At 35.7% G+C, this 24,508-nt stretch overlaps 1 protein-coding gene and 3 pseudogenes across 2 annotated transcripts; 2 read left to right on the forward strand and 2 right to left on the reverse strand.

The window, feature by feature from the left end:
• Positions 1–381: 381 nt before the first annotated feature.
• On the forward strand, positions 382–6,088 carry LOC107618649 (putative disease resistance protein RGA1 pseudogene; annotated as a pseudogene).
• Positions 6,089–12,911: 6,823 nt separating this feature from the next.
• LOC107614858 (2-hydroxyacyl-CoA lyase pseudogene) lies at positions 12,912–14,464 on the reverse strand (annotated as a pseudogene).
• Positions 14,465–17,596: 3,132 nt separating this feature from the next.
• On the reverse strand, positions 17,597–19,129 carry LOC107614857 (uncharacterized). Its single transcript, XM_016316984.1, has 3 exons — positions 18,382–19,129; positions 18,044–18,305; positions 17,597–17,660 (listed from the first exon to the last, which is right to left on the reverse strand). Exons 1-3 carry the CDS (start codon positions 19,127–19,129, stop codon positions 17,597–17,599), a joined length of 1,074 nt encoding a protein of 357 aa, XP_016172470.1.
• Positions 19,130–20,699: 1,570 nt separating this feature from the next.
• On the forward strand, positions 20,700–24,040 carry LOC107619320 (disease resistance protein RGA2 pseudogene; annotated as a pseudogene). The gene has a single exon (XR_015899774.1). The product of XR_015899774.1 is annotated as a disease resistance protein RGA2 pseudogene (transcript).
• The last annotated feature ends 468 nt before the right edge of the window (positions 24,041–24,508 follow it).

Below are 24,508 nucleotides of genomic sequence, written 5' to 3' on the forward strand. Positions count from 1 at the left end.
TTAGAGGATACCTAAGTACACAACCAAGCAAGGATATGTATAAGCAGAAAGACAAAATCGACAACAGAGAAAGCAAGTAACAAATGCATTTGTTAGAAAGTAGCACGACTAACAAATGCATAATTATTGCTCCAAAAAGAAAAGAAAGTAACTCCATTATGAACGCTTAATCCGGGAAATCACTATGGATTCCACTAAAACAAGTTGCAATTGATATATTGTTGTTGAGCAATGATCATCGTCAACTAGTCTTGAAATTAATATTTGTTTAGTGATTTAGTCTTGGAATTAACAATTTAATAATTGTTTACTACTTTCGGTGGAATATTACATCGTAGATTGGCGCAAAAACGTTTCTTTTGTAACGAAGAATGAACTCTGTATATTGAGGCAGTTTCCATTACTTACTTGCACACTCTTCCCCACAGCCATCTGCACTCATCAAAGAAAAACCCATCTCTGATTTTTGTCTCCCTTTCTTCGTTTGTTGCATTTCTGAAAATGGCTGAGGCCTTGCTTGGAGTTGTGCTGGAGAAATTGACCCCTTTGATCCTGAATGAATTTGCAGCCTTCTTTGGAATCAAGGAAAAGGCTGAAGAGCTAACACTCACTTTAGAATTAATCAAAGCTGTTCTTGATGATGCTGAGGAGAAACAATGGTCCAATCGTCCTCTCAAGGTGTGGCTGCAGCAGCTTAAAAATGCAATGTACGTGCTGGATGACATCCTTTATTAGTTGTCTACTCAATCCTCTCAGCCTGGGTGCTTATCATCTTTGAATCCAAAGAACATGATTCATCGGCGTGAGCTTGGGAAGAAGTTGAATAAGATAATAGGCAGGTTGGATCGAATTGCTCAACGTAGGAGCAACTTTGATCTTAGACAAGTTGTGAGGAAAAGGTCAAGTGAAGTTGCTGAATGGCGTCAAACAAGCTCAACTATCGCCCTTCCTCAAGTGTACGGACGAGATGAAGATAAAAAGAAAGTAGTGGAGTTTCTTCTTAGCCCATCACGAAGCTCTGAGTCCCTTTCCGTCTATCCCATTGTTGGATTAGGTGGTCTTGGAAAAACAACACTTGTTCAGATGGTCTACAATGATCAGCAAGTAGGTAACCATTTTGATTTGAAGATTTGGGTCTGTGTTTCTGAGAATTTTACTAGGGGGAGTATGTTGCGTTCCATTCTAAAAGCTATGGAAGTGGATAAGTATGAGAGCATGGATTTAGATGCAATGGAGAAAAAAGTGAAAGAATTGCTACAAGGTAAAAAGTATTTATTGGTTTTAGATGATGTCTGGAAAAGAAGCCAAGAAATGGAACTCGGATTAACCCAACACAAATGGGATGAGTTAAGAACTGTATTGTCTTGTGGATCTAAAGGCTCCTCCATTTTAGTATCCACTCGCGATAAGCATGTTGCAACAATTATGGGAACATGCCAAGCTCATCATTTGGACCGTCTATCCGATGATGATTGTTGGTCGTTGTTTAAACTGCGCGCATTTGGAGCTGACCGAGAAGAGCGTGCAGAGCTTGTAGCAATAGGGAAGGAGATAGTCAGGAAATGTGGAGGATCACCTCTTGCAGCACTGGCATTAGGTGGTGTGATGCAATCCAGAAGCACGGAAAAAGAATGGCTTGAAGTTCAGAAAAGTGAGCTTTGGAGTTTACCAGATGAGAATGACATTATGCCTGTCTTGAGATTAAGCTACTCTTCTTTAACGCCAACTCTAAAGCAGTGTTTTGCTTTCTGTGCCATATTTCCCAAAGATACAGAAATTAAGAAGCAAGAATTGATTTATCTTTGGATGGCTAATGGATTTATTTCATCCCGGCCGAACTTGGAGGTAGAAGAGGTTGGCCACATGGTTTGGAATGAATTATACCAAAAATCATTCTTCCAAGATGGGGGGAGTGATGTTTTTCTGGCGAGATTTGTTTCAAGATGCATGATTTAGTCCATGATCTTGCTCAATCAATTTCAGAGGAAGAGTGTGTATGCTTGGAGAAACAAAACCTTAATCATTCTTCAAGAAATCCCCATCATATTGGTTTTCACTACTTTAATGCAAATCAATTCAAGAAGAGCTCCTTTGAGAATGTTGAATCCTTGAGAACATTGTATCAAATGAATTCATATGGATTTGAAAAATTTAGTTCGAGCTTGGTTCGAACAAATCATTCTCTTCGGGTTTTGTGCTTATATTGTAGAAACATAACATCTTTTGGGAGTTTAAGTTGCTTGAGGTATTTGGAACTTCGTGAGTTGAATATAGTGCATGTTTGGGCGCCATTATTTTGTTAAAAAAAGATCTTTTTTCAATGAAAAAAGATCTTTTTTTATTTTTTAACGTGTTTGGCAAATTTCTAGTAGTAAAAGTAAAAGCACTAGTAAAATAAAAAAAAGATCTTTTTTGAGAAGCTGTAATTTACATCTTTTTTTAAAAGATCTTTTTTCCTTAAAAAAAAGATGTTTTTCATATAATAAATAAACAAAAAAGTACTTTTATATTGTTATACCCAAACATAATTGATTGATAAAAAGATATTTTTATGTGAGATATCCAAACATAAAATTACTTTTACTTCTCTATAAGATCTTTTAAAAAAAGATAACTCGAAAAAAGATCTTTTCTTAGAAGCTTACCCAAATAAGCTCATAGAGAGCCTGCCTGGTAGTATTTGCAATTTGCGCAAATTGGAAATCTTGAAACTAAAAGAAATGTGGAGGCTTCGCGGTCTACCCAAACACTTGACAAGGATTCGAAATCTTTGACATCTTATCATTGATGATCGTGGTCCTCTATCTCGTATGTTTCCTGACGCTCACAAATTATGTGACCTGAGAACACTAAGTGTATACATTGTGAATTCAGAGAAAGGGCATAGTGTAAAATCCCTACAATATCCTTATTCCCTTTCTTTTTCCAAACCAAACCCTAACCCTCTTCTAACACACTCACTCACCTCTCACTGCCGCACACACACTCCCCTCACACCCTCTTCCTCACAGCACACACCCACGAGCTGAGAAAAAAAAAAAGAAAGATGGAGATCGAGAGAGAAGAGGAGAGAAGGAAGAAGAGGGAAAGGGCTACTGCACCGGCGTCGCGCCTCACCGTAGTCCAACTTGCCGTCGCGCCGCCACCGCACCCGTCTCGCCCAGCCGCACTCAGCTCGCTGTCGCGCCGCCTTGCCATCGTCGCCGCCGAAGAAATCGCCGTTGGAGGGAGACCTTGTCGTTGCAGCGGAAAGCGTTGAGAACGAAGAGAGGGTGAGAGAGCTACAAGATGGAGGGAAGGAAGGTGGCAGTCGTGAGAGGAGGTGACGATGGAGGTTTCTGCTGTTGCCGTCGCTGGAGCTCACCGTTGGTGCACCTGGAGCTACTTCATCCCCTAACTTGCTCCACCGTGGCTGACCCCTGGCCTCCCTGTTTTCGTCGGAGTTACTGATGCCGCTGCTGGAGGAGAGGATCTAATGCCACTGCTGTTTTGCTTCACCAGTGTAGCTCTTACTGTTGCCAGAAAACATGCTACAACTTCCAAACTTGCTGGCAACACTGTCTCGCCACTGTTCTGGTCTTGTTTCTTCCCTTGATCTGTTCCAATTTCACCTTATCTCTGCCGCCATTTTGTTTCTCTGTCTTGCTCTTGTTCTGATTTATTTTTGGCCTCTATTCTGTTTTGGATTTTCGGAACTATATTTGTATTTGTCTTTCATTCAATTTGAATCTACTGCCTTTGGCTGGTGTCGTGGCCATTGTTGCTATCGTAAGAATTGAAGTTGCTGCACTGTCCCAGTTCAAGTTCTGCGCTCTTTCGTACCCTTTTAATTTGGCACCCGAGTTCGGCCTGTTCGGTCCCTTAGGACCATGTTGTGAGTAGGCTTTACATTTATAATTGTTTGACTGTGCATCTATAATTATTTTGACATATATCTATTATGATCTTTGAATTATACTCACTATATTTGTCTAGAACTGTTTTAAATTGATTAGAATAATTGATTTATTAAAATTAAATAATTCATTTTTATGAAGTTTATACTTTCGGAACTATACATGAGACCATATATATTTTTGATGAAGTCTTACATTATTTTAAATTATTTGATCTTATCTGAATATCTGTTTTTGAGACCATATATATTTTTGATAAAGTTTTGCATTATTCTAAAATGTTTGAGTTTACTTGAATATCTGTTTTTGAAACATTGAAGTATTTGTTGGTATTCACTTAGTTTAAAGATTGTGAAATATATTTGAAATGTGTTTTGATTAAAAAAAAAGTATGATTGGAAAGGATTCTGATGAGAAAATATAATATGATTTGATTTGATTCGATACCTTATATATTTGAAAGATCAAAGATTTGTTGTATTTGAAATTATATGTTTTGAATTGGTTTGGGAGGCTCGTATTAGAAAACCGTAGTTAACGGCGGTTATGACGTTAACTTAGATGCATCTAACTCAGACTCCAGTTAGCAGGGGTGTTGCTAGCCTAACGTTTAGGCCACACGAGAGGAAAGGGCTACCCTTAGAGGTGGAGCCGCCCAAGTGTGGATTATTTGATTTGATTTCTGTATGAGAACTCCCTTGTTGATTCACATATTCGTATAAATTATTATTTTCTAACTAAAATTATTTTTATGATAATGTTTATATGGTCTCATGTGGATTATAGATGTATTGTCTAGTCACTGAGTTGCAAAACTCACCCCTTTTTTAAAAAAATATTTTTCAGGAACAAATACTCGAATGTGTGAGCCTTCTATTTAAGAGTAATGATCTGCAATTGTTACTTCATTTTTGTTGAGTTCTTAGACGTCATATGCTCCATATGTCACAGGCAGGATCCATCCATATTTACTTATTTTACCTTTTATTGAAAATATGTAATTATTCATTTTAGAAACTGTAAATTTATTTTAAAATATTTGTAATTTTCTTATTTAATTTATATTTGAGTCTGCTTGCTATGGAACTGTTTCCTTAAGTGCCGGTTATGGTTCATTTTCGGCCATGACACATAGTTTGGCTGAGTTAGGTCATTTGAATCTAGGAGGAGAGCTAAGAATAGAAGGTCTAGGAAATGTTGGGAGAATATCAGAAGCTGAAGATGCAAATTTGAAGCGTAAACAAGACCTCACAGATTTAAGCTTGTCATGGTACAGGAGTGGTAAGAGCAAGTCGATTGTGGGAGCAGAAGAAGTACTTGAAGCGCTTCAACCTCACTCCACACTCAAGCTGTTGACGATACGGTGGTATGAGGGATTACGTTGGCCAACTTGGATGGAAAACAATTCTGCTACCCACAGTTTAGTTTCTCTTCGACTTGTGAATTGTGGAAAGTGCAAGCATCTTCCTCCAGTGGGAAAACTTCCATTTCTGAAGAAGCTTGAGGTAATAGGCATGGATGATGTGCAGTACATTGAGGAAAATGAAAGTTATGATGGTGTTGAAGCAATACCATTCCCATCTTTGGAGGAATTGTTTTTGTCCCACTTGGCAAACGTGGAGAGGTTGATGAAACGGGAAACAACACACATGTTCCCCTCTCTTTCTAAACTCCATATCTATAAATGCCCTAAACTGCAATTGCCGTGCCTTCCAAGTGTTAAGGACCTCACTGTTTGGGAATGTAGCAATGAGCAACTGAAGTCAATCTCTAATCTCAACGGTCTTAACCAACTTCATCTCGATGGATGTGATGAAGTGTCGTACTTTCAAGAGGGAATGATGAACATGACCTCTCTTGCAACTCTGCAGATATCAGATTTCAGAAGATTGAAGGAACTGCCATTTGACATCACAAAACTCACTGCTTTGTCTGATCTATCCATCAATAAATGCTATAATCTGGAGTGTTTACCAGAACAGGGTTGGGAAGACTTATCTTCACTTCGGCATTTGTCAATTATTGGCTGTTATAGGTTGGGATCCTTGCCTGATGGTGTTCGCCACTTAGCTTCACTTCAATCTTTGACTATTGGTCACTGCCCAGTGTTGGAAAAGCGGTGTGAGAAAGGAACAGGGGAGGATTGGCACAAGATAGCACATGTTCCCCATGTAGAGTTTCCTCGTTTTTAGTTTATACACTGCTTATTGATTCTTTTTCTTTTCTATTTGTTGTGTATTTGCATAATCATGGTTTTCAATTTGTATTGTATTTTATCTTCATTTGTAGTGTTCTTTCAGATTAAATAAATAACCTCAAGTGTTGTTGTATCATCTGCAATGGCAGAGGATGCAAAGGTGGCAAGGGAAGCAACGCTTGCCCAACTACTGAATCAAACATTTGATCATAATAATCAAATTTCTTCAACTCCCAACATACAAAGAGTTCCTCTTTTTTGGCATAAAAAAACCAGCTTCTACGAGTATTGCATATCCAAAATGATATCATTTGGTCCCATTCATCGTGGCAACGAAAATCTGAAGCAACAAGGTCAACACTTGAAATCTCAATGGACGTCCCTCTACATTGAAGAATACAGTAAAGAAGTAGGTCCTTGTAATGGTAACAAGCAAGAAGCAGCAAACTATTTGTATGAAGTTGTAGGAGATAACATTGGGGAACTGAAGGAGATGTTTGCTGAGGATGTAATTGAAGGGTATAGTGATGAAGAACTGATTTGGATGCTGTTTGAGGATGGATGTTCTTTGCTCGCTCTATTACATGGACCATTAATTCTCGCTGCTCTTGAAACATGGTATACCATACATCCTAAAAAATAGTTATCACATTTAAATAATAAGAGTCTCTGTAATGTGAGTGTGACCCACGGATCATTGGTTTGCATCTAAATTTCTTAAGACAAAAAAAAAAAAAAAGGTGTGTACCTCGAAATGCCTTCTATTATTTGTATGTTTTGTAATGCATTATTTGATTACTTATGATTGTAATGGGAAAACATGTTTGCTAATTCTTCTATTATTGTGTTGTTTAGTGTTAACACGTTGACTCCAAACATGTTTGCTAACTCTTCTATTCTTGTATCACTTGGGCTAACATATATTGTTCATTTAATTTTTACTTTTAGCTAATAACCACCGATAAACTTTAAGTTGTTTAGTATTCGATTTATATTACAAGTTATAATTTAATATCTACCATTGTATATGCACTTATCAGTGTGATCTTATGTGATCAATCTATGCTATTAATCTATATACTCCATACTCCATGAATCAAGATAGTGAAAATTGAGAAGTTTACATTAAATCAAAACAATGAGTTAAACGCGTAAAACATGAAATTATAATATAATTTAAATTGTAAAATTTATCGATCTAATAATTTTTTTAAAATAAATTAATTTATTTAAAATCGTACTATCAAAATATTTTTAAAAAAAATTGAAATTTTTGCTTTCTTAGTAGAAATCAGCCATCACAAATATAAATATGTATATAAAGAATATGGACTATGCCAGATACACTAAAGCAACACTTTGAGAGTTGGACGAATGCTTCACAGAGAAAGAATGAGAGGAGAAGATGGTTCGTGGGTTTCTTTGCTGTCCTTTGGGCTATTTGGCTAGAAAGAAATGGTCGAGTCTTCAATAATCAAGCCTCAGGTGTGGCGGAAATTATAAATAGGTCGTTTATGCTATCCGATGAGTGGCTTGGTGGTTAACCTCTTGGTTGTTGATGGCAATGGCAAAGATGACTAGAGGGTCTTTTACTTTGTTGAATTGTCTGGTTTTGGTGTGTACTTTGAATTGTTTGCTACTAGACTTCTGCTCCACCCTTATTGTGTTGAGCATTTTTTACTTCAAAAAAAAAAATACGTATATAAAGAATTAATGAAAATTGGAGGAAAGAAAGGTCTATACTCATACTCATTCTCCTAATTAATCAATAATATAATAGAATAAACTATCATTTGTACCCACGAAAGTTGAAAACGCTGATATATCTACCCATAAAAAAGAAAAATTATCATTTGTACTCATAAAAGATGATTTTTACAAGCAAAATTATCCAAACCCTAAAAAATTTCATAAAATCCCTAAATTACCCATATCTTCACTACTACCACCATAATCTCCTCCCCTCCCCCCCTTTCCTCTCTCTTTCTCAATGTTCTCATCTTTTTCCCACCATTGCCACCACCACCACTAACCCATCCTCTTTCTCTCCTTCTATTTTATGAGTTTGTCGCTGCCGCCATAATCCGTCAACTCTGCCAACTCCTTCCTCTTTCTCTTTCTTTCGCTTTCCTTCTGTGTTTTGCTTTTCTCTTTCTCTTCTGCATAAAAAGGGCTTCACCATCATCAACAACAACAAAACCATCTTCAGATTCTTTGCCCCCACACTCTCTCTTACCTGCAAAATCCCTTATCTTCACCACCATACCACCTCCTTCACCCAATCACTTTTCTAACCCTAACCCTCTTCACCCAGCCACCATCCCTCTTTTCCTTTCTAATCTCAAATTCCACCACCACCCCCTTCATCCAGCCACCACCCGCTTTCCTTTCAAAACTCACACACGGAGACATTACACACACCCCCACCCAAGGAAGAAGAAGAGAAGAGGAGGGGGAGCGAGACCGCACTGGCAACGTGGGGACTCGCTGCCGCTATCGCATCATCGTCACCGTTGTTGAGGGAGCCCAAAGAGGAGATGCAAACCAGAACCAAGAAAGGGGGAGTTGACGTCGCCGTCGCGCCCTGCTGCTGTGGGTTTCGTCACATCTGTTGCCGCCATTGATTGAGTCCGTCGCTGTCGTTGTCGCTGTTCTGGAAAGAAGAGAGCGCGCAAGAGATCGGAGAAGGAGGAGAGGGCGACGGCGCCGATGGGTGTCACTGCCACCATCGTTGTTGTTGTTGTTGTTGCTTTTTTCTGCTTTTTCTATTGTTGTTGTTGTTGCTGCTGCTGCTGCTGCATGTGAAGAAGATGATGATGGAGGTATAGTGGTGGTGGTAGTGATGGTAGTGATGAAGGAAATGAGATGGTGGTGGGATTTGAGATTAAAAAGGAAAAGGGGGGTGGTGGCTGGGTGAAGAGGGTTAGGGTTAGAAAGGTGATTGGGTGAAGAAGGTGGTGTGGTGGTGAAGATAAGAGTAATTTAGGGATTTTAGAAAATTTTTTAGAGTTTGGATAATTTTGCTTGTAAAAACCATCTTTTATAGGTACAAATGATAATTTCCTTTTTTTATGGGTAGATATATCAGCATTTTTAACTTTCGTAAGTATAAATGGTAGTTTACTCTAACATAACGTGTCCAATTAGATATGAGTTGGTAAGAACTAAGAAGTTAAAAAACAACGAAGAGCTGGTGAAAAATAAACTATTTTTCATTTTTTTTAAGTAAACTCGGAATTTCACTCAGCTCTTTGGTTCTTATAAACAAAAAATAATAATTATACAAGAGAAAGTCTAGGGACCAGCAGATTTTGTGATTTTTAGCCATCAATTAATTATCAATGATGTTTTTAATGGTGTGAGATTGTATCTAATGATATAAAATCATTCAATTTTCTTTTGATGGTTAAGTGTTGGCCAAAATTTAACAAAAGTGCTGCCCCTAGCACTTTTCATTATACAATAACAAATTAACAATTTAAGTATAGATTGTCTCTCTTATTCATATATAATTAGAGGAGGGAAGGAATCAAATTATTTTATCCAAAACGTGTTGCTCACTTGCTCCACGAGTCCATGACAACGGCAATAAGGATTAAATAAACTACCACTTGGCGAGACAGTTCATTGTTTTGTTTTTTTAATAGACTAGAATGAGATCATGAGATGTGTGAGACGGTAAATTAATGATAATATATAATAAATATTAAAAATTGTTATATTTTGTAGAATTAAATTAAATATGTAAATTAAAGTTAAATTTAAAAGGTATTTTAATTAAAATAATTTATAGTACATAAAATTTAGATATTAGAATTGTATGTATAAAATGACATTTTTATTTGGTGGTTTGATTTTTTCATTTGTTTTAGTTGATGAACTTAGTCTTTTTATGTGGTGCTCGTCCTCTTTTTTTTTATTGGTTGTTGTTAGAATTGTTACTTTCTTCTTTCTGAGTTGTATGCACTTTTTATTGTGTTGTTTGTTCTATCTTCGCAAGTATGTTCTTCTTCCAAATATCTGTCTTGAATTTGTATAGTTTTCTTTCTCCTTAATCTCTTGATGGTATGTGATCTTCATCTAATGATATTAGTGTTGGCGAAGTTAGTTCCTATAATCAATGAATAATTTAAATTAGAAATAAAAATGATGTCTAAAATAACTATAATAAGTGATTTTTTTTAGTATTATCTGTTTTATTTGTTGTAATGAGTGTTGAGGTTCAGTGTTTTTTGTTGGAACAAATGTCTTGATAAAAATGTATTGTTTAGAACTTTCTTTTAGATTAAAATCATTTACATTGACTTCAAATATAAGTGAGGTTGCACAAATTTTTCAATTGGAGTGGTATTTCAATGTCATTACTTTTCTGGAGTGCCATTAGATTTAAAACAGTTGTATCAAATAATTTTTTTGCTTCGCCATCAAATAGTACAAAAGTTGTTGTACCACTTTGATCTGAAACATTTAATTGAATTTCGAACCTAATATAAGTATTGAGTTAGTAACTAATAATTTGATAGATGAGATTAAGAAAAATATATAGAGTTATCTTATTGTTGGATAGTGTGGTGTTTGATTACATGTGCCACAAATGTAGTTATCTCGTTTTTCATATGCTTTCTTCTTACACTTTTCACATTCAACATAATTATCTCCATTGAGTAAGTTTGAGATGGTGTGTAGTTCAGAAATAAATTTTTTGTGCTAAATTTAATGTTATTTGAAATAATAGTAATAAGAGACTTATATAAGTAGTTCAAATAGTATGGAATTTGAATATTTGTAACGTAAAATTTATTATGATTAATAATATTATTATGACATTTGTAATATGGATGTTTATTACATTGAATGAGTTATTTATAAAAATTAATAAATTAATTATTAGAATTATAAATTTATTGTATTATTTACAACTATAAGATATAATAAATATAGAAATATGAACTTAATATCTTTGTAAGTTACAAATTTGGTTAAACACTATTAATTTCTAATTATTGTCGAGGGTAATTATTGTATTATTTTTTGTATATTTTGTTTTTTTTTTTTTTGTCTTTTTGCTGATTTGAAAATAATAGATGATTTGGCAAAAATTGAGTGGTTGATTCTAAAATTTTGCCAAGTAAGCGATATTGCTGACATGGTATTAGTAGGAGAAGAAAGATGTCTTAAAAGTAATATAGGTAAACTTATATATCTACTTTTATATATTAAGAATAGATGAATGAGTTATTTATAAAAATTAATAAATTAATTATTAGAATTATAATTTATTGTATTGTTTACAACGGTAAGATATAATAAATATAAAAATATGAATTTAATGTCTTTGTAAGTTACAATTTGGTTAGACGCTATTAATTTTTAATTATTGTCGTTGGTAATTATTATATTATTTTTTGTATTTTTTTATTTAGAAATAATAGATGATTTGACAAAAATTGAGTGGTTAATTCTAAAATTTTGTCAAATAAATGATGTTGCTGATATGATATTAGTAAAAAAAAAATATCTTAAAAATAATATGAATAAATTTATGTATTAAAAATAGATAAGAATAAGAAAAGTCTACTGCTGTTTAACCTAACAAATAGTCTAGTCAATTGCAAATTTATTATGTAACGCTCGGTCTTGAACGAGGGAATTATTAATTTCAACATAAGAAGAAAAATCAAACAATGCACTTACAAGTTACAACGAAGTTTTATGGGGGTAGTTTGCTGAGTCACAGCTTGAGAGCATCCCCAAAGTTCTCAACTGCTTGGGTTTTTCAAAACATTACGCTTTTTATCACATTAGTGTCCAAACACCATATTTTATGGTGATATATGAGTCAAGAGGGTATTTAAAAAATATATGTCATCTCAATAAATTGTAAAAATAGGGAATGATAAAATTATTGAAATAGCTACAATAATAGACATAAATATATTATTAGCTATCAAAATCAATCATTATGTGCGAAAATATTTAGTAAAAAAATTAGTAAAAAAAGTCATTAATAGCGTGTTCCACTTGAATGCTACTGTTGTGGGGATTATTATTATTATTATTATTATTATTATTATTATTATTATTATAAAAAAAATTTAAAATTATAAAAAGAGTTAAAATTTGATTTAATTATTCTATAGGTCTTTATAGTTCTATCGAATTTTCAATTAGGTCCCTATACTTTTTTTTTTCTTTTTAATTGGGTTCTTATACATTTTTTTTTAATTTAGTTCTTATTAACGTTAAACGTAAAAAAAACGTTAGTGAATTGTGAAATTATTTGTATACCCTTAGGGACCCAATTGAAAAGAAAAAAAAAAGTATAGGGACCTAATTGAAAATTCGATAAAACTATAAATATTCAATGAAAAATATTCTTATAATCCCTATTCAATAATTCTACGATATGAAAGATATTTCTATAATCCTTTTTATTTTGTTACTATTATTTTTTTGCTTATTATATACAAATTGTACTAAAAATACTCTCTCTTTTTTTTACTTTCAAAATACCTTATCTTAAGAACATACAAAAAAAATGGATAAAATGAAATAAAAATAGTAGTATAAATTTCAGTTTCTATCATTCAAGTATTTATTATGATCATGTAACATTTTGTATTTGTTTGGATTCATGGAATATAGTTTGTGTCTTTATCATATCATGGTACACCATAAAAAATCATAAGGCTATATAATTTGTGTTATTGAAATTTTGAAATCCAAAAACGAAAACCATAGAAAACGTAATTTCAGTGTAATACAGATAATCTAAAAATCAGTTTATGTGTTGCAGTCTCCCACAACCAGCATAGGGATCAACAATAAAGAGCAGACTTGAGTTCATCAAGTGTGCCAATAAGATAGTCTTTTTCCACCAAAAACTTCAATCAAAGTATGGTAGCCTGTTTTCGAAACAAAGGAAGTCGGAGCAGGATCATCTTTATGAGGTCCATTTATCTCTTTGGGGATTCTCCGGTCACCACCATATACACCTCCATTGTTGAAAACAATCACTACCATAGGTAACCGGTACTGAACTAATGTCTGGATTGAAAAAAAAGATAAGACATATAAGGCAAAAATTCAGAATTTTCACTCCACATTCCTGGATTAAACCATTACAAACATATTGGCTTATAGTAATTACACCAGCTTATGTAATCCTCTCTGTCACATAGCTATAAACAGAAAAACATAAAAGAGTTCATGGAAGATCCTAGTTCAAAACAATGGCAATAAAAATTTCATATATAGATTAAAATAAGAACCATTCCATTATATGATGATAAAAATATAACTAAAAATAAGGGCATCAATCCACGTAACACAATGGAAGGGCAATTAAATAGATAAACATAAGCATGGATTCAGTAGTATCTATTTTAACTTCAATGGCACTAAATCCGAATCCAAAATCCCCTTCAACTGCAGCAACAAGTCAATGGCGACAAGCCACTGCATCCGCAATGCAATAACTGAGGCAACCCCTATGGTCCCCCAAGTCCCTGCATCCAACCTAGTCTTGGGCTTTGTCTGAGCCAACACATCCCTACCTACATCCATGGTGTTTGAACCCTCAGACACCATTATCGGAGCCGGCTTCCAACTCCAAGAATTACATTCTTATGATCCTCATTGGCGTCAAGAAATTGAATGGCAGAACATCCTTAGCAATCTAAGACTTCATCTTCGACGCATTATCCTTAGACTTCTTTCATATAGCTTCCACCCAAGGTGGTTCCTAGCCAAACAAAATGGATCATCCTTAATCTCCTTATTCAGAGTCTCCACAACTGTTTTTGCATTACCAACTAAACTCAAATGGGATTTCCTCAACTCAATCTTTTTCTCACTAATATATATATATATATATATATATATATATATAAAATAATCAGAAATCAATTCAAAAAATAAGTATTCAAAAATGGTTACCTGTTTTGGCATATCGAATTATTTAAAAAAATAACTAAAATTATTTAAAAAAACTTATTTCTATATAGTTCTTTAAACAAGAGAATCAATTTGACTGACAAAAATTCAAAAGTAAATATATTGAAGGTATGAATTTTTTCTATATTCAGGTTAGAACAAACAATACATATTTTTTCAAGTATCAACAAAAGACAAGACACAAACAGTCCAAAATTTTCTCTACAAATTCCTGGATTAACACTATGCCACATGATATGTTATGCTGTTTTATAACAAACTTTTAATAAAAGTCTTATAGTCCTTCAAGTTTATAATTGATGAAAAAAATTCACAGAAACGTCTTGGAAATACAGTAGTAAGCATCATCTTCTTCACTGCTACCTTTACTTGCTATAAGTTCATAATCTGACCTCAATGAAGTTAACAATGACATTCAGGCCAGATTTAGTATTTTTCAGAGATGAGAGCGCTTCTAAAACTTCTAAAATCATTGCATTGTACTTGGGGAGAAGATAAACAAAAGCAACCAAGTCTCAGAACAATTCAAAAATAACAAAATACCTTTCTTATTTTGTTGAGGCATACAACAGTTTTAACCAGAATTACAATCTTAATCCACATCATTTAACTTCAATAATCCATATAAAATTAGTGACATCAATTTGCATATCGCAGAGGATTATTAGCATCTTCGTCATTTTGAGAGGAATCACTCACAGCAACAGAAAGATCACGTTGATGAATCATAGTGATGACAAGGGTAGCATCTTTTTCAGAAATAACAATGGCATTACCAACCGCAACTGGGGTAGCAACAGGGGTCGTAGCCTTATTCTAGGAATCCTAGATTTTTCTTTGGATACTAACGCTTAAATTTCACCACTTATCCTGAATTACCACAAAAGAACAAAAATTAAAAATTCTAAACTCTTGACTCAGTTTTTTCACACTCCAATTTCACCATTTATCCAAAAAACGGAATACATGAATGGAAATTAGGCACATTGCGGTGAAATTTAAAATCCTAAATTGAGATAAGACGCAAAATTGAAAAGGCTAATTAGGAAAATTTTGCAACTTGAGGTCGATGTTGGAACGTGAAGTGAGAAAGGGTGCGAATTGGGGATCTTTAAGAATCTGCTTCTAATTACCCATTTTCAATTTCGTTCTTCTTTCTTTCTTGAATTTTTCAATTCAATGAATTCAGTTTAAGAGAAATTGAAGAGCTTCCTCCAAAGCTGTGGAGGTAATCAAGACTTTGATAATGATGTCCGTGTTATAGAGTTGCCACTAACAGCAGAGCAGTGCAACATAGCACAGACCAAGGACGACGGATGACGATGGATGCTCACGCCGCCAAGGAAGACGACACCAACGAACAGAGGAGAAACGCCACTGATTTTAGAGAACAAGCGCTGGCTAGGGTAGTTTTGAAATTTTAAAAAATTGGAAGTGAGTTTAGTTTGCTTTTTTAACGCAATTATAAGAATATTCGATTTTTTAACAGAATATTCTGTTATCTCAAACGATTTTGTCATTGCAAGGACTAAATTGAAAAAAAAATTAACGTCTAGGGACTCAATTAAAAAGAAAAAAAATATAGAGACCTAATTGAAAATTCGGTGAAATTATAGGAACCTACAGAATAATTAAACCTTAAAAATTTAATGGATCCGATCTTTTTATTTTACTATACCCATCCTTGTAATTAATAATTGAATATCCAATTGCATTCTTTTCTTTTTCTGTATGAACCATTGATGAGAACTAAATACCGGTTTAAAAATTTCACATATTTAAAGTTTAAGATTTGTTGTAACTCTAAATCAGGATTTAATAATCTTTAAAATTTAATAAAATTTGTCACAAAATTCTAAATCAATAATCAAGAATTTAATCTCAAGTCCTCCTTCCTAAAAATCACAATAGAGTGTTTAATTATTAGCTATGAGAGAATCGGAGATTGATTGTAATAAACGGAAAATCATATTGATTAGAAATTAAAAAAAAATAATATCTAAATAGCTTGTTTAAAATTTTTTATTGGTATAGAATTGAATTAAATTCTATCAAAAAATAAATTCCAGTTAAAATTGAATTGAATTTTAATGTTTAAAATGAATTAATAAAATTATAGAATTAAATTGAATTCTAATTTCTAATGTTGGGAACGTTTATCAATAAATTAAAATTTTATAATAAATATTTTTATTTTTTATTAATATAATATCATATTTAAATAATAAATATATTTATTTATTTAGTAAATTATATAAAATAATAATAAAATTATATTTTTTTATTAAATTTTTTTAACTAAAATTTGTCCACTTGTTTAAAAAAAATAAATTAATCTAAAAATATTAAATTTAAAAATATTATTATTAATTAAAAAAATTAAATGATTTTTTATTATTGATTCTAACGATACTGTTGAGTTTAGCAAACAAATAATAACATTTTGGTGATAACAACATAGTGTTATTTGGGGGCTTTTTTACGTAAATGCGCATGGCTGAAAATCTTTCTGAAAATGCACACTGCCAACTCGCAAGTATCACCAACGAAATGGGAATGGGATACATATCAAGTGGGGTGTCCACGAAATAGGTTCTGGCCACTGACACAAACCATTTCATTTGTTTCAGGTACGAAATGGAGCACCCCACACATGACACACACGAAATGCACCATATCACCCATGGCACACACGAAATGCACCATTTCACTGATGGCACACACGAAATGGCCCAACTCACATATGATATCCACGAGTTGGGCATTTCATGGGAGGCACACACGAAATGGCCATTCTCAAGTGTGGCAGGCACGAAATGGAGGGGGCAGTCAAAGCAGCAAGTCTCAGTGTTGCAGTTCCCGTACGAGCATGCATTGGGTGATTGGGAGGCCATTTATTGTTGTCTTGTGAGTGTGAAGCATATAAAAGAAGGTGAAGGGAGGGGAGGCACCAATTCGAATGTAAAAAAGAGAAGAGAAGTAGTGGGTTGCATGAGAAAGTTATATCTGTTGGTTGGGTGAAAAGAATTTTTTGTGCTGGAGTAGTAATTTTTATTATTAAAATAATGAGTGGAAGTGGAATTAATGTGAAAGAAAATCTTAATAGGTTGGATGAATTTTACATTTCTGCTCATTTACATGTTAAGGTGAGTTTTTTATTAATAAAAAAAATAAATTTTTGTTAATAATTAAAAAAATGGTTGTAAACTAAATAATTGTGTTTTGATCTATTTCAATTTCAGCCGGCACGTGTGTTGACTCCGCATGGCACGCTGGTCGATGTTTTTTTCGTAGATGAAGCAAATCCGAGTATGGAGATTAGGAGGCAGATGCTTGAGCCGTATCTAAGAAGAGCCGGCTTCTATTATGCGTCTCTGATAAAGCGTTTTGAGTATGACAACCCAATGATTAGTGCTCTTGTGGAGAGATGGCGTCTTGAGACCCATACATTCCACCTCCCATGGGTGAGTGTACTATCACTTTGGAGGATGTTGCCATGCAGGTGGGGTTACCAATAGACAGTGAGCCGGTGAGCGGCACACTAAGGTCATGGAGTAAGTTCCACCAGAGGGATATTTGGCAATAGTGTGAGGAACTCCTTGGAGAAGTTCCTGACGGACATGTTGGGACCACGAAGTATAACATAAAACTGAAGTAGCTCGGGAGTAGACTACAACAGATGCCTCTTGACTCTCCCGAGGAGGCCCTCGTACGGTATGCGCGTTGTTACGTTATGTATTTATTGGGTGGCGTTTTACTTCCCGACAAAGCGAACAACACGGTTCACGTACGTTATCTTCCTCTCCTGGCAAACTATGATGCCATTAGTACATATAGTTGGGGCAGTGTCGTGCTCTGTTGGTTGTATAGAGGCATGTGCTTAGCGACTGATTATAACGTCGAGGGAATGTTTGGTTGTCATACACTGTCAAAGATTAGGAGAATCCCCGGTTGAGTAGCCACATGTCTCCTTAAGTTGGTCAGAAAGAAGTACCACGCATCTGTGTTCTCCCGTTGCACTAGCGCGAAAGCTATGGGAAGAATGTTGTTGTTTCCGTCCTGTGCTATTCCCATTAACAAGGTACCCGTATACTTACCATACAAGTGTGTTCCATCAACCGAAACTAGGGGCTTGCAGTGCTTGAATGCCTCGACACACGATGGGAATGACCAGAATACTTGATGAAACATGACACTTTCGCGGTCGAGCGTGTTGCCCACATAGTATGGTCGGGTTTGTAGGTCGACAATTGTACCTATGACGAAATCGCAAATTCGTAAAAACATGATAACTATTACAAAACAAGTATGCATTCCGATAGAAAGGCTTACCTGGAACAAAAGTTCGCAACGCGTTGAAGTATCTCTGTAGCTGGTTGTAAGAATCATCCCAGTCTCCATAGATTCTCGCTATTGCCTTTTGCTTTGCTAGCCAAACCTTTTTGTAAGACACCTTGTATCCGTATGCCGACTCCACGGATCCCTGCAACACCTTTATGCAAATGGTTGTGTCTGCTTGAACCATGGGGAATATGTGCTGGCATATGACATTTGAATCCAGTTGAGCATGATCTTGCGAAGTCGCGGACGCCAAACAACTGTGAGGCCCTTGGTATTTTCGAACTTCCCAAAATCTGGACGCCCTCGTCTTCGCAACCCTCACCATCCAGCAACATTGGTCACCAAAAAGTTTGCATCGACAAACATACCTAGTATGATCTGACTCCACTACTTTGAATTCTGCTCTTCGACGGATGTTGTAGTTCTTAATAGCAAGCATTGCTGCATCCTCACTCAGGAATTTCAAGCCAACCTCTAGCTCCATTTTACCGGTCAAACCATAGTTACTGGGTATGTCCTCTGCATTTGTCGAGTTCATTGGACCAAGACTGAGGTGCAGGTAATGGTCGGGGGTGCCGCTGGAATGACCTCCAACCCTTGCAACATTTATCGGTTCAACACCAGTTGGGATGACCCTTTCGCCCTGAACCGGTTGGGTTTCCGGAACAACTTCTGCTTCCTCTCCACTATCATTCTCAATCTCGTCTTCCTCAGAGGAGTCAGCCAACCCGTCGGCCATTCCTTCCGGATATGCGACATGGACATTGGGGAAGGGACGTCGGTCAGGAATTTCTGTATTCTGGGCGGGGGCCACGAAGGCGTTAAAGGACGGACTGCGAGCCCTACCTATCTCCAAAAATGGAATGCCTTCACCAGCACCGGAATTTCACATTTCCTCCACGTTATTCGAACTAGATGAGCTGCCCCCCACATCTTGGAGCTTCACGCAGAGCTCCATCGAATAGATGCTTCCGATGCTACATTGATATGAAAACATCATCGACACGTGCTGGTCAGATTTAATATGCATTTTCTGATATGTAAACGAACTGATATCCTTTTTTCCAATCAGCCCAGTGTTCATCAGAATCATATTTTTTAGTTGTTGCAGACACGATTGTGGGGAAATCATTATCCAAAGTGGGTCGTCGCACATAAAGGTCACTCCTTCAGCTGTATACGAAATTTCACCATTGGGATATATGACCACATAAATATGTTCAGATGCCATTATGACACCCAAAAATTAGTAAAAGCAGCTTCTATGAGAGTGGAATTTTCGGAGAAGTAGGAACGGGAGAAGAAGTGAGAATTAGAAATGTGGCTTCAGTTCTGCTGGAGAAGGGTTTTTATAGCCTAGCCGTTGTTCCAATTCGTGTCTGGTACAAGAGACATGGAGTCTCAACTCGGCCGTACACCCATTTCGCGCCTGCCTGCCTAGAGTTCTTCCTTCTATTTTGCTGCTACCACCATGGAAATAGGATACCCATTTCGTGGGAGGCTGTCCTGACATGGAATGCCCATTTCGTGGGCACCTTGAGTGAAATGGAGTTCAAATCCATTTCACGGGCACAGGCCAAGAGATGGCAATGCGCATTTTCAGAAACATGTTCAGCCATGCGCATTTTGGGAATTAATGTTTTTTAAATGCGCATTTAGGTAAAAAAGTCGTTATTTGGGTGGTTAATAACCCAAGTGTGTTGTTGATGTGTTGTTTAGTATTGCAGGTCCATGCAGAATATCTTGTGTAGTCGGGTAGGCTAACCAGAATCTATCTTTCTTTTAGTGTGTAACCGATTTATATATGTTTAGCTCTCCTTTTCTTTTGCCCAATGTTATATTAATAAAAAATAAAATTCTCTACTAAAAAACTTTAATTTATTTGATAAAATATTTAAATATTAGAATTCAATTCAATTTAATTTTATAATTTTATTAATTTATTTTAAATACTAAAATTTAATTTAATTTTATATTATTAAAAATTTTTTAAATAGGTGAAACAAGAAAAAAAAAGTAACTCCATTATTATTTATTACCCCTTAGGCCGTGAAATTAATTTAGACTCCACTAAAATAACTTGCAATTGATAGGGAATAGACTTTTTTAATTTTTTTAAAGTGTAATTTTTTATTATATATTTTTTAAGTAAAATTAAAAAAACATGTGAAAAAAGATATTAAATAATAAAAGACTAAAAAAAATTGAGAGGAAAAAAAAAATTGAGAGATTCATTTTTCAATTGATATATTGTTATTGAGTAATGATCATCAACTAGTCTTGAAATTAATGTTTGTTTAGTGATTTAGTCTTGGAATTAACAATTTAGTAATGATCATCAACTAGTACTTCCGGTGGAATACTACATGGAACGACTTTGTATTTTGAAGCAATCTCTGTCTTCCTTCCTTTCTTTCTTTCTTTTTCCCCCTTCATTTGTTGTATTTCTGAAATGGCGGAGGCCTTGCTTGGAATTGTGCTGGATAACTTGATCCCTTTTGTCCAGACTGAATTTGCAGCCTTCTTTGGAATTAAGGAAAAGGCTGAGGAGCTATCACGCACTTTACAACTGATCAAGGTTGTTCTTGATGATGCTGAGGAAAAACAATGGTCAAATCGTCCTCTCAAAGTGTGGCTTCAGCAACTCAAAGATGCCATGTACGTGATGGATGATATCCTTGATCAGTTGCCTACTGAATCCTCTCAACTTGGGTGCTTATCTTCCTTGAACCCAAAGAACGTGATGCATCGTCGTGAGCTTGGACAGAAGTTGAATGAGATAATAGGGAGGTTGGATCGAATTGCTCAAGCTAGGACCAACTTTGATCTTAGACAAGGTGTGAGGGAGAGCCCAAGTGAAGTAATTGGATGGCGCCAAACTAGCTCAACTATCACCCTTCCTCAAGTGTACGGACGAGATGAAGATAAAAAGCAAGTTTTGGAGTTTCTTCTTAGCCCATTACGAAGCTCTGAGTTCATTTCCGTCTATCCCATTGTTGGCTTTGGTGGTCTTGGGAAAACAACACTTGTTCAGCTGGTCTACAACGATCCAGAAGTAGGTAACAATTTTTATTTGAAGATTTGGGTGTGTGTTTCTGAGAATTTCACTATGGAGAGTATTTTGTGTTCCATTGTAGAAGCTATCACAAATGAGAAGTATGAGCTCAAGGCTTTAGATGTAATGGAGAAAAAAGTGAAAGAATTGCTACAAAGTAAAAAGTATTTACTGGTTTTAGATGATGTCTGGAAAAGAAGCCAAGAAATGGAATTGGGATTAACCCAAGACAAATGGGATAAGTTAAGATCCGTATTGTCTTGTGGATCTAAAGGCTCCTCCATTTTAGTATCCACTCGGGATAAGCATGTTGCAACAATTATGGGAACATGCCAAGCTCATCATTTGGACCGTCTATCCGATGATGATTGTTGGTCGTTGTTTAAACTGCGCGCATTTGGAGCTGACAGAGAAGAGCGTGCAGAGCTTGTAGCAATAGGGAAGGAGATAGTCAGGAAATGTGGAGGATCACCTCTTGCAGCACTGGCATTAGGAGGTGTGATGCAATCCAGAAGCACGGAAAAGGAATGGGTTGAAGTTCAGAAAAGTGAGGTTTGGAGTTTACCAGATGAGAATGATATTATGGCTGTCTTGAGATTAAGCTACTCTTGTTTATCGCCAACTCTAAAGCAGTGTTTTGCTTTCTGTGCCATATTTCCCAAAGATAAAGAAATCATGAAGCAGGAATTGATATATCTTTGGATGGCTAATGGATTTATTTCTTCCCGGCCAAACTTGGAGGTAGAGGAGGTTGGCAACATGGTTTGGAATGAATTATACCAAAAGTCATTCTTCCAAGATGTTAAGAGTGATGATTTTTCTGGCAAGATTTATTTCAAGATGCATGATTTAGTCCATGATCTTGCTCAATCAATTTCAAAGCAAGAGTGTATATGCTTGGAGAAACAAAACCTTAATGATTCTTCAAGAAATTCCCATCATATTCTTTTTCACCGCATTGATAAGAAACAATTCAAGGAGAGAGCCTTTGAGAAAGCTGAATCCTTGCGGACATTGTATCAACTGAATTCACATGAATTTCCCTTCAGTTCTACGTTGATTCCGACAAATCATTCTCTTAGGGTTTTGTGCATAAATGATAGAAAGATACCATCATTTGGGAGTTTAACTTGCTTGAGGTATTTGGAACTTCGTCGTTTGGATATAAAGAGCTTGCCTGCTAGTATTTGCAATTTGCGTAGATTGGAAATTTTGAAACTAAAAAGTTTGGAGAATCTTCGCCGACTACCCAAACACTTGACAAGGATACAAAATCTCCGACATCTTGTCATTCATGAATGTCGTTGGCTATCTCGTATGTTTCCTGACGCTCACAAATTATGTCATCTGAGAACACTAACTGTATACATTGTGAAACCAGAGAAAGGGCATAGTTTGGCAGAGCTACGTACTTTGAATCTGGGAGGAGAGCTACGCATCGAAGGCCTAGGAAATGTTGGGAGTATATCCGAGGCTGAAAATGCCAACTTGAAGGGTAAACAAGACCTTCGACAATTGATGTTGTCATGGAGCAATATTGGTAAGAACAAGTCGGTAGTGGGAGCAGAAGAAGTACTTGAAGCGCTTCAACCGCACTTCACACTCAAGCTGTTGACAATACAAGGCTATGAGGGAATACATTGGCCAACTTGGATGGAAAACAATTCTGCTACCCACAATTTAGTTTCTCTTCGACTTGTGGATTGTGGAAAGTGCAGGCATCTTCCTCCAGTCGGAAAACTTCCATTTCTGAAGAAGCTTGTGGTATCTTTCATGAATGATATGCAGTACATTGACAAGGATGAAAGTTATGATGGTGTTGAAGCAAAGGCATTCCCGTCTTTGGAGGAATTGAAAGTGTCCTACTTGCCAAACATGGAGCTGTTGTTGAAACGGGAAACAACACACATGTTCCCCTCTCTTTCTATCCTCTACATCTATAAATGTCCTAAACTGCAATTGCCGTGCCTTCCAAGTGTTGAGCACCTCACTGTTTGGCATTGTAGTAATGAGCAACTGAAGTCAATCTCTAATCTCAGCGGTCTTAATGAACTATATCTTCGTCATAGTGACCAAGTGTCGTGCTTCCCAGAAGGCATGATGAAAAACATGACCTCTCTTGCAACTCTCGAGATAGATTATTTAAGTGAATTGAAAGATCTGCCATCTGACATCACAAAACTCACTGCTTTGACTCATCTAAGCATCAGTAACTGTGGGAAGCTAGAGTGTTTACCAGAACAGGGCTGGGAAGGCTTATCTTCACTTCGACATTTGTCAATTCATAACTGTGAGGGTTTGGAATCCTTGCCTGATGGCGTTCGGCACTTAACTTCACTTCAATCTTTGACTATTGTTAAGTGCCCAGTGTTGGAAAAGCGATGTGAGAAAGGAACAGGGGAGGATTGGCACAAGATAGCACATGTTCCCCATGTAAAGTTTGATCGTTTTTAGTTTATACACTGCTTATTGATTCTTTTCTTTTCTTTTTGTTGTGTATTTACATAATCATGGTTTTCAATTTGTATTGTATTTTATCTTCATTTGTAGTGTTCTTTCAAATTAAATAAATAACCTCAAGTGTTGTTGTATCATCTGCAATGGCAGAGGATGCAAAGGTGGCAAGGGAAGCAAAGCTTGCCCAACTACTGAATCAAACATTTGAACATCATAATCAAATTTCTTCAACTCCCAAAATACAAAGAGTTCCTCTTTTTTGGCGTCAAAATCCCGACTTCTACAAGTATTGCATACCCAAAATGATATCATTTGGTCCCATTCATCATGGCAACGAAAATCTGAAGCAACAAGGTCAACACTTGAAATCTCAATGGACATCCCTCTACATTGAAGAGTACAGTAAACAGGTTCCTCTTTATAATGGTGACAAGCAAAAGGCAGCGAATTATTTGTATGGAGTTGTACAAGAGTATATCGGGGAACTGAAGGAGCTGTTTGCTGAGGATGTAATTGAAGGGTATAGTGATGAAGAACTGATTTGGATGCTGTTTGAGGATGACGGAACACATTGACGATCAGTGTCCAGAAGCATTGAAGCTAAAG

Source organism: Arachis ipaensis, chromosome B9 (genome assembly GCF_059453495.1).
Source record: "Arachis ipaensis isolate K30076 ecotype BB chromosome B9, ASM5945349v1, whole genome shotgun sequence".
Classification (NCBI taxonomy): domain Eukaryota; kingdom Viridiplantae; phylum Streptophyta; class Magnoliopsida; order Fabales; family Fabaceae; genus Arachis; species Arachis ipaensis.